Below are 13,165 nucleotides of genomic sequence, written 5' to 3'. Positions count from 1 at the left end.
ACAAGCAATACTGCAGTTTGTTTCGGTCTTGAATCACCAACCCTACTGCAGACTCCATCGTCAGGAATATGTGATGCCATCTGGTAGACGCAGGTGATCGACGATGGTTGTACTTGTTTCTCTAGCTAGGATAGCGAGGATCTACTTCATTCTTGAGTGTACAATCTATCTATCACAACAAGTAAATGGTGTGCAATCGCAGAATTTGAGCTTGGCAGTAGTCACCCTATCCGATAAGATATATTGCTATGCAACCTGTTACTATCATCATCTTCCATGCAGCTGTTGTCTGTAATCTCATGCGTCTGTTTTAGCAACAATTTAGTCACAGTGGTCCAAATGCAGCGCTTTGTCTTCTGTCAGGACATGGCGACTGTCGGTGCACCCCATCGAACGCTTTTGTCAGCTCGGAACGCCGCACCCCCTCTTCTCTCTTCCGCTTCACCACCGCCCACATTTCTCTTCGCCTCTGCGAACTACTGTGCTGTTGTTACTGCTTGGAGAAGGAAGGAAAAGCAACAGGTGGCATTGATTCAACCGATGCCAACCTCACTCGAGGCCCCACTCCACCCCACCTGTCTCTGTTCTCTCTCTACTTTCTCTGTCATCACTCAACTCGTTCACTTTCTCACTGGCTTCCTCCTCCCTTTTATATCCGTCACTCCCCTTCTCCACCTTCAGTTCCTCAGCCCAGCACAAAGAGGAACTCCATTACCGCTGCCATTTGGTCACTGCTGCGTGATTGAGGAGGAGAGGAAATGGCTTCTGCGCCGGACACGAGCAAGAGCTTCAAGCTAGAGCGCCACGGTGGCTACCTCCTCCGCCGAATTAACAGTACCAAGGTCATCGCCGCCTCCTCCCACCTCCTTTTCCGCGCCTCCATCCTCGCCACCGTAGTGCTCATCCTCCTCTTTACGCTCCACTACCCTCCGCTCCTCCTCTCCCACTCCGGTGCCGCCGCCTCCTCCGTTGCTCACTCTAACCACCGAAGCCTTCTCTCCTCCGCTGTCACCTATGGCGGCGCCGCGTGGGAGCGGGAGGTGCGCCGATCTGCCACCCCGCGCAGCCCCTCTGGTCTCACCGTCCTCGTAACCGGCGCCGCGGGCTTCGTCGGCACCCACTGCTCGCTCGCGTTGAAGAAGCGCGGTGACGGCGTGGTCGGGCTTGACAACTTCAACTCGTACTACGACCCCTCGCTCAAGCGCGCCCGCCAGTCCCTCCTCTCTCGCCATGGCGTCCTGGTGCTGGACGCCGACATCAACGACACCCCGCTCCTCACCAAGCTCTTCGACGTCGTGCCCTTTTCCCACGTCCTCCACCTCGCCGCCCAGGCCGGCGTCCGCTACGCCATGCGCAATCCCCAGTCGTACGTGGCCTCCAACGTCGCCGGACTAGTCGCCCTCTTCGAGATCGCCGCCAAGCACGCCGATCCCCAGCCCGCCGTCGTCTGGGCTTCCTCTTCCTCCGTCTACGGCCTCAACACCGCCACCCCCTTCTCCGAGCTCCACCGCACTGACCGGCCTGCGTCGCTCTACGCCGCGACAAAGAAAGCCGGCGAGGCCATCGCGCACACTTACAACCACATCTATGGCCTCTCCATCACCGGCCTCCGCTTCTTCACCGTCTATGGGCCGTGGGGCCGCCCCGATATGGCCTACTTCTCCTTCACCAACGACATCATCTCCGGCAAGCCCATCACCCTCTTCCGCATGCAGGACGGCACCGCCGTCCAGCGCGACTTCACCTACATCGACGACGTCGTCAAGGGCTGCCTCGGCGCGCTCGACACTGCGAAGCCGAGCACCGGCAGCGGCAGCAAGAAGCGGGGTCCCGCGCAGCTGCGGGTCTACAACCTCGGCAATACGTCGCCGGTGCCTGTGGCAAAGATGGTAGGGATCCTGGAGGAGCTGCTGGGGAAGAAGGCGAAGAAGAACGTGGTGACGCTGCCGCAGAACGGCGACGTGCCCTACACGCATGCCAACGTGAGCTTGGCCGAGAAAGACTTCGGCTACCGGCCGACGACCGATCTCGCGACCGGGCTAAAGAAGTTTGTGAAGTGGTATGTGGAATACTACGGAGTAAAGACGGGTAATAATGTCCACAGCAAGATGAAGAAGATGGAGGAAAAGGAGGCCGAGGAAGAGGCGTCGGCCTGAGGAGGGATTGCCAACTGTACCTTCTATTTGCTGTTTCCCAATTATACATTTGTTCTCATTTATGATTACTATCAACAGCAGTCAGATCAGCAATGGTAATAAAAGAAGAAGAAGAAGCTGATGATGATGACTGGAAACCGAAGCAGAAGGAACTGCGGAAAGGAAGAAAGAGAGCTAAGAGACGCCAAGACTGAAGAAGAATGATGTCATGGTTCCTCTTTATCTTTTTCTTTCCAAGTACTTCTGTAATTGTGAAGATCGCTTGGATTTTGCTGTGGGATGTAAATCCAAACACAGACTTTAAATTGTAATCAATGCGTCCATATTTGTGTGTGTGTCTCTCTCTCTTACTCGCACTCTCAGTACAGCTGCATCTCATCTGTTAATATAAGTGCATCGTACATCATCATGCCTGAGGAAGTGTGGAGAACGGGGTGGTCGGTGAGAGGTCAGTTTGCGTGGTGGGGTTGTGCTTGTTGACTATGGTGTCATGGAGTTAACAAACAAGAGTTTTTTGTTTCTTGACTTTATTACACACTTCACTTTGTCCGTTCATTCACTTTTTGATTGCTAATTAAGAAGGGAGTGATGGATCCAATTCAGTTGATTATGGGTGTTTTCGATGATAGGAAGGAAGAATCGAAAGCTTCTTATCATGTTGTTAATAGCAATGTTTGTTATCATAAACTATCATTGCTCAACCAGCTGGAATAATGGTGGAAGAAAATGATGGCAGTAGCAGTCTTTTCTTGTTATAATTGCGGATCAGAATTGAGGGTTGGATACCTGAACTGATGTAGCCTTTCTTCCCTCCCATTATTCACACAGTGCCGCACTCTCAGAGATCATTGCAGAGCTCAGCAAATTTTTCTGTCAAGACGATAACTTCCTCAGCTTAATGCCTTGAGATTCTTATATCACAGTTGTGATCATTTAGATTAATCAAAATATTTAAATTAAAATTAATCTTATAAGTAACATTAATTTTTTCACTTGGGAGATTAAATGTTTAAATACTAATTAAACTCTGATACTAAATATCATAATCAGAGCTTGATGTTTTAACTAATCTATCAATTTCGTTTGACTCAAACTATTGAATCAAAATATTTAAATTAAAATTAATAATAATATATTTATCATATATTTATAAATTAATCTTAATTTTATTTATTTTTAATATGAAATTAATCGGGTTGAGAACTAGCCAGCTCCCACTCAGCACAAGTTCCTCAGGTAATTAATTGTTCGGCCGGGGGATCTATCTCACTCTAGTTCCCTCCATCCCAGCAAAAGGAGGGAGATGTTGAAAAGAATCTGATCAAGCATTTAGGTCACGCATCATCACAATGTCAGGTCAAAAAAGATCTGGGTACTAATGGAGACGGACAGATCAAACCTTAACGGTGGGCACCGCTGCCCACCTCCACCTCCGCCTGTCATCTGATGTGAAGGTGGTGAGGGTGATGGAGCTCGAAAGGGATGTGCCACCACTTTGCCCAGTGAGTGGGAGTTCGGCTGACGAGGCCACATGTGCTCGGCGAGCCATTTCGCCCAACGCAAACGCTGTGGTGCCCCCTTCCCCCTCACACCACCCATCCACGCCCACCATATGTGGCCAAGTGAGGATCCACACAGAATCCTTCGTCGTAAGGCATGACGAAGTTGTCGCCATGATACTTGCAGGGCAAGAACAGGTAACGGGGGAGGGTCATGTCGAAACAACCGCAAGCTGTGAACCCAATTAGGAGGAACGGTACCAAATAACGAGAGTCACCATCTTCTCGTTTGTCCCAGCTCAACTTCAACACATTATGGTTTTCGATTTCATTCACATCATATCGACTACTATACTATACTATACATTCCCATCAATATTATCTCTTGAAGAAATTTACCAGTGACAAATGACACCTAACAACAGGATATCCATCTTTTAAGTATGCTGATTGTGGTTTTTCGCACCATAAAAACCACAATTACTGTTGTAGGGTCCAAATTAAACTACGTAAGTGGATTCCAGCAGGGGAATTTGAAGCATTTTTCGACGAATATCAAGATATAATGCTTGCCACGTGAATTTGATCATGGATATTGCTGCTGATATTTGTTTACATGGCAAGCATTATATCTTATATTCGTTGAAAAATGCTGGAATCCCCTTCAAAGTCATTCTGTTCTGCAGATCCACCACCGTAACCTTGACATAGCCACTGCCATAACCACCACTGAAACCACCTTGAGGCCCACCACCGGGACTATCATTAGAGCAGCTTACATGGATACTTCCAGCCTTGTTATTCCTGATGATTAAAAGTGAAATGTCAAATATTACTAAAGCTTATAGATGAATATTCAACATCCAGATTGTCCATTCTTTTATCAAAACTGTCTCAGCTAAAAGAGGATGAAGATACTGTGAGACGATGACAGACCTGACCAGCCATGCTAGCCATAGCATTGCTTGCTGATTCACCATTGTCAAAAGTTCACGAACCCAAATCCTCTCGACCTTCCAGTGTCTCTATCAGTAATGACTCTGGCTGCATCAATTATGAGATAGCCTGTAGACAACACACAAAGCGAGTGGCTCATAGTAAGATTTAAGGTGATGTTTTGTGCTAGATCTTTTGTTTTTTTAATTCACCACATGGTAGAAAGATTAATAGTTTCATTACTAAAGCAGCCACATAAGTTATGATAACAATTACAACAAAAATATCCATATTGTGGAACTAATATGTTGATCCAACTGATAATAATTGTTTTAACAGATACGAATCATTTGCTGAGCCACACTACTTACCTTCAACCACATTTCCAAAACCTGAGTGACTGATCATCAGTCCCATAGGAGAGACCTGTGGACCACGGAAAAAGCAAAAGTAGAGTACAAAGCTGAATTCAGTAACATGTCTTCAACATGTACACCCAAAAACTACAACAAAATATTGTGTATGTAGATTAGATCTTGTAGAAAAAATGGGAATTTATCCTACCTCCAACGAAAAGTCTTGTTGATGACATATAGCGCACAGAGTTAAGCATAGCATTTGGTCCACTTGATATTGCATTACTGAAAAGTCCTTGCCCAATTAAGCCATCAAGTTTGCTGCAAAATTCCATGTCCGCCTTGTCTGTGGTTCTATATATAGCCAGTAATGGATCAGCAAATTTTGACAATGAAGATGTTGAGACCAATGAAAACATAAATGGACAGCAAAACATCACAGTCGCAGACAGTAAATATAAGAACAACAAAAAGTCTATAGAAGTCGATGCCGAAAGCCATAAAATCATGAACCTTAGCAGGAAGAAGCAGAGATCTATGATAGAAATAGAGTTCCTAAATTTGACTTTTAGCAATTAAATGAACAGTTATCATATTCTGACTTGACAATGATATTTTGTATATATAAGTACATACATCTTCATCTTATGCAGTGTGATGCAATCATTTAGTTCTTCAGTGTTTTATGTGCATTTGGCATACACAAATGAAATGATACACATAGTCCATGCACAGTTCAAGGAATACAACAACTGCACGCCCTTACAATAAAAGTTTGAAAAATGTAACATGAATGATCTATTAATTAATTCAACTCATAAATTGAATGTCTACAGCATATTTTTCTATCCCTTTAAACCATCCTAAAATGCCTAAACTAGATCCCTCCATTGCCAAAACTTTAGGTTCTGAAATGAATCCATAAATGGTCACTTAACCCAGCTAAACTCTTCCAAAAATAAGTATGAACTTTAAGCACCATGAAATATACAGAACTCACTCACTCATAATATAACTTACATGTATCTCTGTTATTATATTGTCCAATACAGTTAAAATATTATGTTTAACTAGAATATCGATAAAAAGTCAAATCCTCATTTTGTTTATGAACAAAATGCTACAGAAAATTTAGACCAACAAACAACACCAATTAACAAAACCTCGATGATGTCTCCAGGTTTTTGGCCGAAAAAAGTCAATAAAGAAGAGCTGAATTAAAGACAATATTTTGAAGCATTACCCTTGAAAGTTCTACATCTGTTCAAGCTTATACTTCTATTGTTAGTTACTAATATAATTGGTTGGCCTACTTCGAACCAATGTTTGCTAAACCGGCCAGTTCGGTACGATCTAACTGATATATATATATATATATATATATATATATATATATATATATATATATATATATATATATATATATATATATGATTGTAAGAAGACAAGAAGTGTATTAAAGATGAAGATGGTTACAATGTACAAAAGACACCCTTCACCACATCAGAGACGTGTGGATCATCAAATACAACCCCAACAGAGAACAATACCAATTCTAGTGATAGTAATATCATAACCAACATATAGCAACAACAATCATTCAGTACCCATGCACACTGTTACACTTGTCTAAGGTATTCCTTTCCTTGCATATCTGCTTCAATCAACTTTTGCAGGTCAGGCGGAAACTCGATGGGGGCAGAAGTATCTTCTCCTCACGTGTATATAGGTGAGTAAGTCAATAGGCTGGTTCACTTCTCCATGGGTAAAAGAGAATGTCACTTGCTCAAATCTCAACAGGATCAACTCAATTCGCTCAAGGATAATCCAACTCCATGGAGTCTTGTACCTCTTGTGCAGGATGTCCATTGCAATTTTTGGAATCAGACTAAAGATGGATGGATTCAATATTCCTGATGCTGGCTACCGAGAGGCCCAATAGGATAGCTTGTAGCTCATGCAGAAGGATGGGACCTTCTTTGGGTGTTCCTGCCGTCACAGTAAATATTGATATGCCCACATGATCTCAGAAACCCCCCCTAATCCAGCCATGGAATCAGATAGGGAGGCATTTGTATGTAGCACAACAACGCTAACAGGTGGGGGGTCCAGCAATGCCAAGTGTACTCAGGAGTCTTAAACATGGGGCACAAGTTCCAATTTTTAGCAATGGCCCGATTTGAAACATTGTCTTCGGCATGACTAAGGCAACTCTGTAATATCCTTGTAACATCATGAACCATAACAAAGATAATAAGGTTTGGAGATCTCTGAGCATTTAGTTTAAATCTATGATATCTCTCAACCCACACATGATACATGGTCAAGGTGAAGACCAGCTTCCTAATCCGGCTCAAAAAACTAACATTTGGCATTTGTTGGGATATCCATGTCAATTCAGCTGCCCAACCTAGGGGTGTGTGAACAAGTTGTATTCCTTAGCATAGATCCCCAAATATATGATGAGAAGGGGCACTCGAAAAATAGATACCGGATGCTTTCATCACTTTGGCCACATAAGAAACAGGTGGAGTTAGTGCATATCCTCCATTTAGACAATCTATCCGTGGTGCTCAACCTATTTAAACAAGCCAGCCATGAGATGAAAAAAAACTATGGTATGTGCCCTTTAAACCAGATAAGTTTGCTCCATGTAACCTCGGTACGTGGCTCCTCCAAAGCTTCAAAAGCTAATTTTAAGGTGAATTTTCCAGAATATGAAGGCTTCCTAACCACAGTTTTTCTAGGCATTCGGAAAGGCTTGAACTTTATAAAGACTGTCCCAAATTGGAACGAGGGTCGGGGAATGGGGTGGTCGACTTCCCAGACTCCATCCTTGCGAATATGAGCAACCCGAGCCAAAGGGTTAAAAGATATCTCATATTGTATAAGATCTCTAATGGTAAGCTTCAAAACTCCTCTCAGAGGGTCAAACCAATTATAAGTGTCTTCCCTATCTCCAATAATATGAGTGACATTATGTAATGCTTTGACCCTAACCTGTAACATGCTTCTAATCCATCCAACTCAGAGTCTTTTTTTAAAGCCACCACCCAGATAATTTGTTGTAAGCAGGCTTAGTAGAAGATCCATGTTCATGAAATTGATATAGTTTTACGCTAGTTGTCAATAACCTAATGGAAGTCTCCATATTTTTCATCCGTTATTCAATAAGATGAAGAGAACGATGAAGATATTATTCATATAATAAAAACAGGATGGTTAAAATCGCGAGGGATATCAGGAGTCTTGTGCGATCATTGGATACCTTTGAGATTAAAAGAATAATTTTATACGATAGTTGTAAGACCAACAATGCTTTATGGATCTAAGCGTTGGACAGTTAAGAAAAAATATATACAAAAAATTTGTGTTATCGAGATGAAAATGTTGAGATGGATGTGTAGAGTTATTAGGAAAGATTAAAAAAAATATATTTTTATTCATGAACAACTAGGTATCGCTTCGATAGAGAATAAAATGAGATAAAATCATTTAAGATGGTATAGGCATATGTTGACGAGACCTTTAGATGCAGTAGTCAAAAGAGATAAAGTAATTAATATTAGTGGTACAAGAAGAGGTAGAGGAAGAGTAAAAAGACTTTAATAGAAAATATAAATAAACATTTAAGTACTCTGAACTTAACTAAACATATGACTTTTTACATATCTTAATAGCGGCAAAAGATCCATACAGTCGACCCTAAATAGTTAGGACTTATGGCTTTGTTGTTGTAAGCAGGCTTAGTTGAGGGATTGGATGTTCCAAATACCAAGTCCACCTGCATGCAATGGTTTATATGGGAGGAGAAAGATGTTGCACCAATATAGTATTTTCTTATTAATAGCAGCTTGAATCAATTGAACACAGCCAACATCGGAAAGATGATGACTCTTCCAACTTTGAATTTAATTAGCAATGGACTGTATGAGAGGCATACAATTTGAGAAGGATAATCTTTTACTAATTAAGGGTACTCCCAAGAATGTGGTAGAAATAAAACCAAAAGACATACAATAAGTTCGAGATATCTTGCTGAGTATTCCGCAGACATCCTGCAAAGAATATAAGGAATTTCCCTGTGTTGTTTTCTAGACTAGAATCGTTAGCAAATTGATGTATGATATCATGAATAGAAGCAGCCGATGAGAGATTTGCTACTAAGAATAAGTCATTCGCAGACATAAGATGAATTGATAGAGGGTTATGACAATGATGATGCAGTTGAAAAGATTTTGTATAATAATCACATAGAGATAGGGCTGCCTTGTCTAAAGCCCTTGGTCCCTTTGAAGAAACTCACATTAGCACCATTTAAGTTAATGGTGAAAGTTGTATTTATGATGCATGCCCAAACCCAATTGATGAACTGTGTTGGGAATTCACGAAGTTCTAGTGAATGTAGGAGAAAATCCCATCTAACCAACTCGTAAGCCTTGTGGAGATCGATTTTTAAACCTATTCTCGGAGGACCTTTGTTGAGATGATAATTGTGCACGGTTTCGTGACACAAAGTTATATTTTCATGAATAAACTGACCTTTCAAGAAAGTGCATCGATAATGTCATGAAGCACCTTAACAAGCCTATTCAATATAATCTCAAAATAAACTGATAGAGTACTTTGTATATAAAAAGGGGTCTAAAATCAGCAGAAGGCTGGGGATTCATCTTCTTGGAAACAAGAGTAAGGTAGGTGATGTTTACCTCCAAGCATCTTTCCATTGCTAAAGAAATCCTTTCGTAGTAGCAACATCGCTCGTAATAATATGCTAACAAGAAATGTAGAAGCGGGAATTAAAACCATCGACTCCAGAGGCCTTATCCAGATTTGTGTTGAGGATGTCATCTTAAATTTCCTTCCCCAAAATATGCTGTCACAGGCACACTTCGAGTCAAAAGTAAGTTTTCTAGTCAGCACTAGCTGAGAAAACCTTATGGCATATGAGGGGCGAGGAGGTTTTCATAGAACTTGATCGCCTCTTCATGAAGTTGCTCTCCCTAGATCAAGTGACTGCTAGAGTCCACCAAAGATAAGATTGATTTTCGGTTCCTGCAAGGGCAAAGAGATCAAAAGAAATAAGGGATATTGGCATCCCTGAGATTTAGCCAAAGGTCCCTAGATTTCATAGTATAGACTCTTTAGTTTCAAGGAGATCATATAGTTTGGTTGTAAGAGTCTGTTCATGTTTGTGGCGACTTTTGTCTAGAGGAGAAGAATCAATATCCTTTTGAATAAGATGTAATTGATCTCGAATAGATTGAAGAAAGCTCTGATACCGGGGAGGGTAAAATGCAAAATGAATTTCGAAAGAAAACCGATGCAATAGTTTCTCAGATAGAAAATGTCACAGTATACAAAGAACGAACTCTTGAATAAAAGTCGCAGTACAGTTATATTTGCTGGAATGAGTGTTTTGAATAGAAAAAACATGAACTCACGATAAAAATAAAAGAAGATCGAAAAATAGTTCACCACCAAGTTAAAATCACAAAGGGATATAGAAATTTACCATCCCAAGGATTATAAATGAGGATATAGAACAGAAATCAAAAGACTCACCACTCAAGGACGCATCCAAGAGATACAGAGTTTAAGGGAGTTCTCCAAGAGAGCTTCTGCCAAGATATTATCAGTTTCTAAAATTCTTTCTAAGTCCTAAACACCAAAATAAATACTAGTGCATGAAACAACCCTTCATGTATAGGGAATTTCAAAATTAAGTGTTTACAGCTGCTAACCAACTCTTTTAATGCATTCCTTGGTCATGAAGACATGTTCACAGCTGCTAACCAACTACTTTAATGCATTCCTTTGTCATGAAGAAAAGCACCTTGAAACAGCTTTAACTTTGTGCAGGGAATATGCTGATGAGCTATCATATTTGAGTGGGCTGAGTTAAAGATTATGAGGCATCATTGTTAGCTTAAAAAAAATACCATATCATAATCAAGGTTCATATGATCAGATTGTAGTAAATTAGATACTCTCGTATCAATCTCCCCTGATTGAAAAAGACTTGTCCTCAAGTCCTTATTTGATTCATCAACATGATTATAAAAAGGACTTAAATCAGCCACATTAAATATTGGGGATACTCCGTAATCTTCAGATAGCTCAATTTCATAAGCATTTTTGCCAATTCTCTTAAGCACCTTGAAAGGACCATCGGCCTTTGGTTTTAGTTTTCCAAATTTGCCCGGTGGAAACCTCTCCTTCCTTAGATGAATCCAGACCAAATCACCTGCATTAAACTCCATATGTTTTCTGTATTTGTTGGCAGCATGCATATACCTCGGCCCCTTTCACGACCAAGCGCTCTCCCTCCATGAGAGCAAGGGATCAATAACCTTCACGGAAGTCCCACCTCTGTGATACCATAGCGCTGCCTTGCCCATGGCCCTACTATCCGTCGACTCGCATTTGCATCCATTTTCTTCACGATCAGTAGATATGTCTCTATGGCACTCCTCCGAGTCCACCTCCATTCTAACTGATGCTTAATTTTAGGTAGCTAAGTCCCCCAAGACTCGTCGTCGCTTCCTCGCCCCTTTCAACCCCCTACTTCAACACCTCTGTGCTCTCTAAGCAACTCCCTTTGGTCGATGGAAAGACAGACTGCAACTCCCATGCATCGCCTCTGCCATCACGTTGTACGGTTTGCACGGATTCTGTTCTCCTTAGCTTCCTTGGTAGCAACGTTCGTTTACTCGACCTTGTCCTCTGACTTGCCGGGCTCCCTTAAGCGAATATGGGCTCTAGAGCAATCCAACTCTCCAGCTACTTCGATCATACCTCTGCATGATCAAGTCCCTCCCATGGGACTCACTGGTACTTGCATTCAAACTTTTCCTTCGGTGGAACACAGCCCCCATATGCTGATAACCAAGGCTTTCATCTGATACAAGATTCGAAGCACGGACAGAAGACCCGCCTCTACGATACCATAGCCTTCAATCCTTGAATCCATAGCCCTTCTTGCCGTCGTGTTGTTCACCCAAGTGGAGCTTTCATCTGACTATATCATGTGTATCACATTGCCACGAACTGTTCCACCACGATCCGCTGCATCATGTCGCCTCCTGGTAACATCTCTATTGCATTCTGATCCTTGTGGGATGAACTCGAATTGTGATCCCTACATGTGTGGCCTTTGCCAATATATCGCAGGGCGTCTTTCACCTTCGATTTTGTTCGCTCCTTTGGCAATCGACCTCTCTTGTGTCACACCTAGATGAAGCACCGCTCTAGGACAGTCCGTCGCTTAGTAGCTCCCGAAGTCCATCGACTTCGCGGAAAATGGTGCACCATTGTCTGGATCCTGGGCCTCTGCCCCTACTAGCACAATCTCCGCTGTGCACCGCTTCCTTCATGGCAACTTAAATGGCAACACTGTGGCATATTCTTCAAGAGTACCCGCCTCCGCATCCTCTTGCCCCGCGCCAAGGCCGTTTGAACCCAACTTCGCCTTCACAAGTTGAGTCGTCTTAGTTCCTCCATCAAATGCTTCTTCGGGATAAGGTGCATGTGCCTAGAAGCTCCCTTCGTCTTTGGCACCATGCAAGATGAGTCCGCTCCGTCAGAATGAAGGACCCATGGAACAACATGATCCTGCTCTTGCCTCTGCAAGAGTTCATGTCCTTGACCTCTGTCTAAAGAAAGCTCTGTGCCTCCGCTCCATGTGTCATCTTCTATGTTGGCTCCCTTCAGGCGGCTTGGGTACTACGCCAAGTTACACCCAAGTTGCTCCGCTCCTCGTTTTGCATTGAGTTGATGGTGGCCCTCGCGCCCACCATTCCACGGGTCAGCCCTCCCTTGAGTCTGATCTCCATATCGACTTCAAGTGTGCCTTCATTTGTGTTGCATTAGGTCGCTCTCCCACTTGATCTCGCAATGCATCCACCAATGCATTCTCTCAAGCGAGATCATGCGACGACTCCTCACCGCTCTCTTGGTCCATTGAGCTTCGTGGAGTTGTTGTTTTTGGGGTACTCCTCAACATGTGCGGTCTGTTGCACATGATTCTCCCTTTGGAGAGCCGAGACTTATCCCTCCTGAATATCTATCCCGTTGGAGCAACATCTCTCTTTGTTTCGGAGACCACCATCCCCTTGGACTACTCTGATTTGCTGAACAAACTGGGTATTGTTCTGCCTCCTACAAATGCACTTGCTAGATTGCGACTCCACGTCAATACAGCCCCCGCTACACCACT

The 13,165-nt window shown here is 42.8% G+C and overlaps 1 protein-coding gene and 1 long non-coding RNA gene across 2 annotated transcripts in view; one reads left to right on the top strand and one right to left on the bottom strand.

Moving 5' to 3' along the window:
- Nucleotides 1–557: 557 nt before the first annotated feature.
- On the top strand, nt 558–2,493 carry LOC103973924 (UDP-glucuronate 4-epimerase 6-like). Its single transcript, XM_009388596.3, has one exon. It carries the CDS (start codon nt 759–761, stop codon nt 2,154–2,156), a length of 1,398 nt encoding a protein of 465 aa, XP_009386871.2. The 5' UTR covers nt 558–758; the 3' UTR covers nt 2,157–2,493.
- A 1,528-nt stretch (nt 2,494–4,021) lies between these two features.
- Nucleotides 4,022–13,165, bottom strand: part of LOC103973923 (uncharacterized) — a 31,408-nt gene continuing 22,264 nt past the window's right edge. The window contains exons 2-5 of the long non-coding RNA XR_010475897.1: nt 5,156–5,301; nt 4,963–5,017; nt 4,592–4,720; nt 4,022–4,459 (exon numbers count right to left, since the gene is read on the bottom strand). This is a non-coding gene — a long non-coding RNA (uncharacterized LOC103973923). The remainder of the gene's footprint in view (nt 4,460–4,591; nt 4,721–4,962; nt 5,018–5,155; nt 5,302–13,165) is intronic.

This window comes from Musa acuminata, chromosome BXJ1-1 (genome assembly GCF_036884655.1).
Source record: "Musa acuminata AAA Group cultivar baxijiao chromosome BXJ1-1, Cavendish_Baxijiao_AAA, whole genome shotgun sequence".
Classification (NCBI taxonomy): domain Eukaryota; kingdom Viridiplantae; phylum Streptophyta; class Magnoliopsida; order Zingiberales; family Musaceae; genus Musa; species Musa acuminata.
The sequence above is the reverse complement of the archived record's forward strand: the minus strand, read 5'-3'. Positions and strand labels throughout refer to the sequence as shown.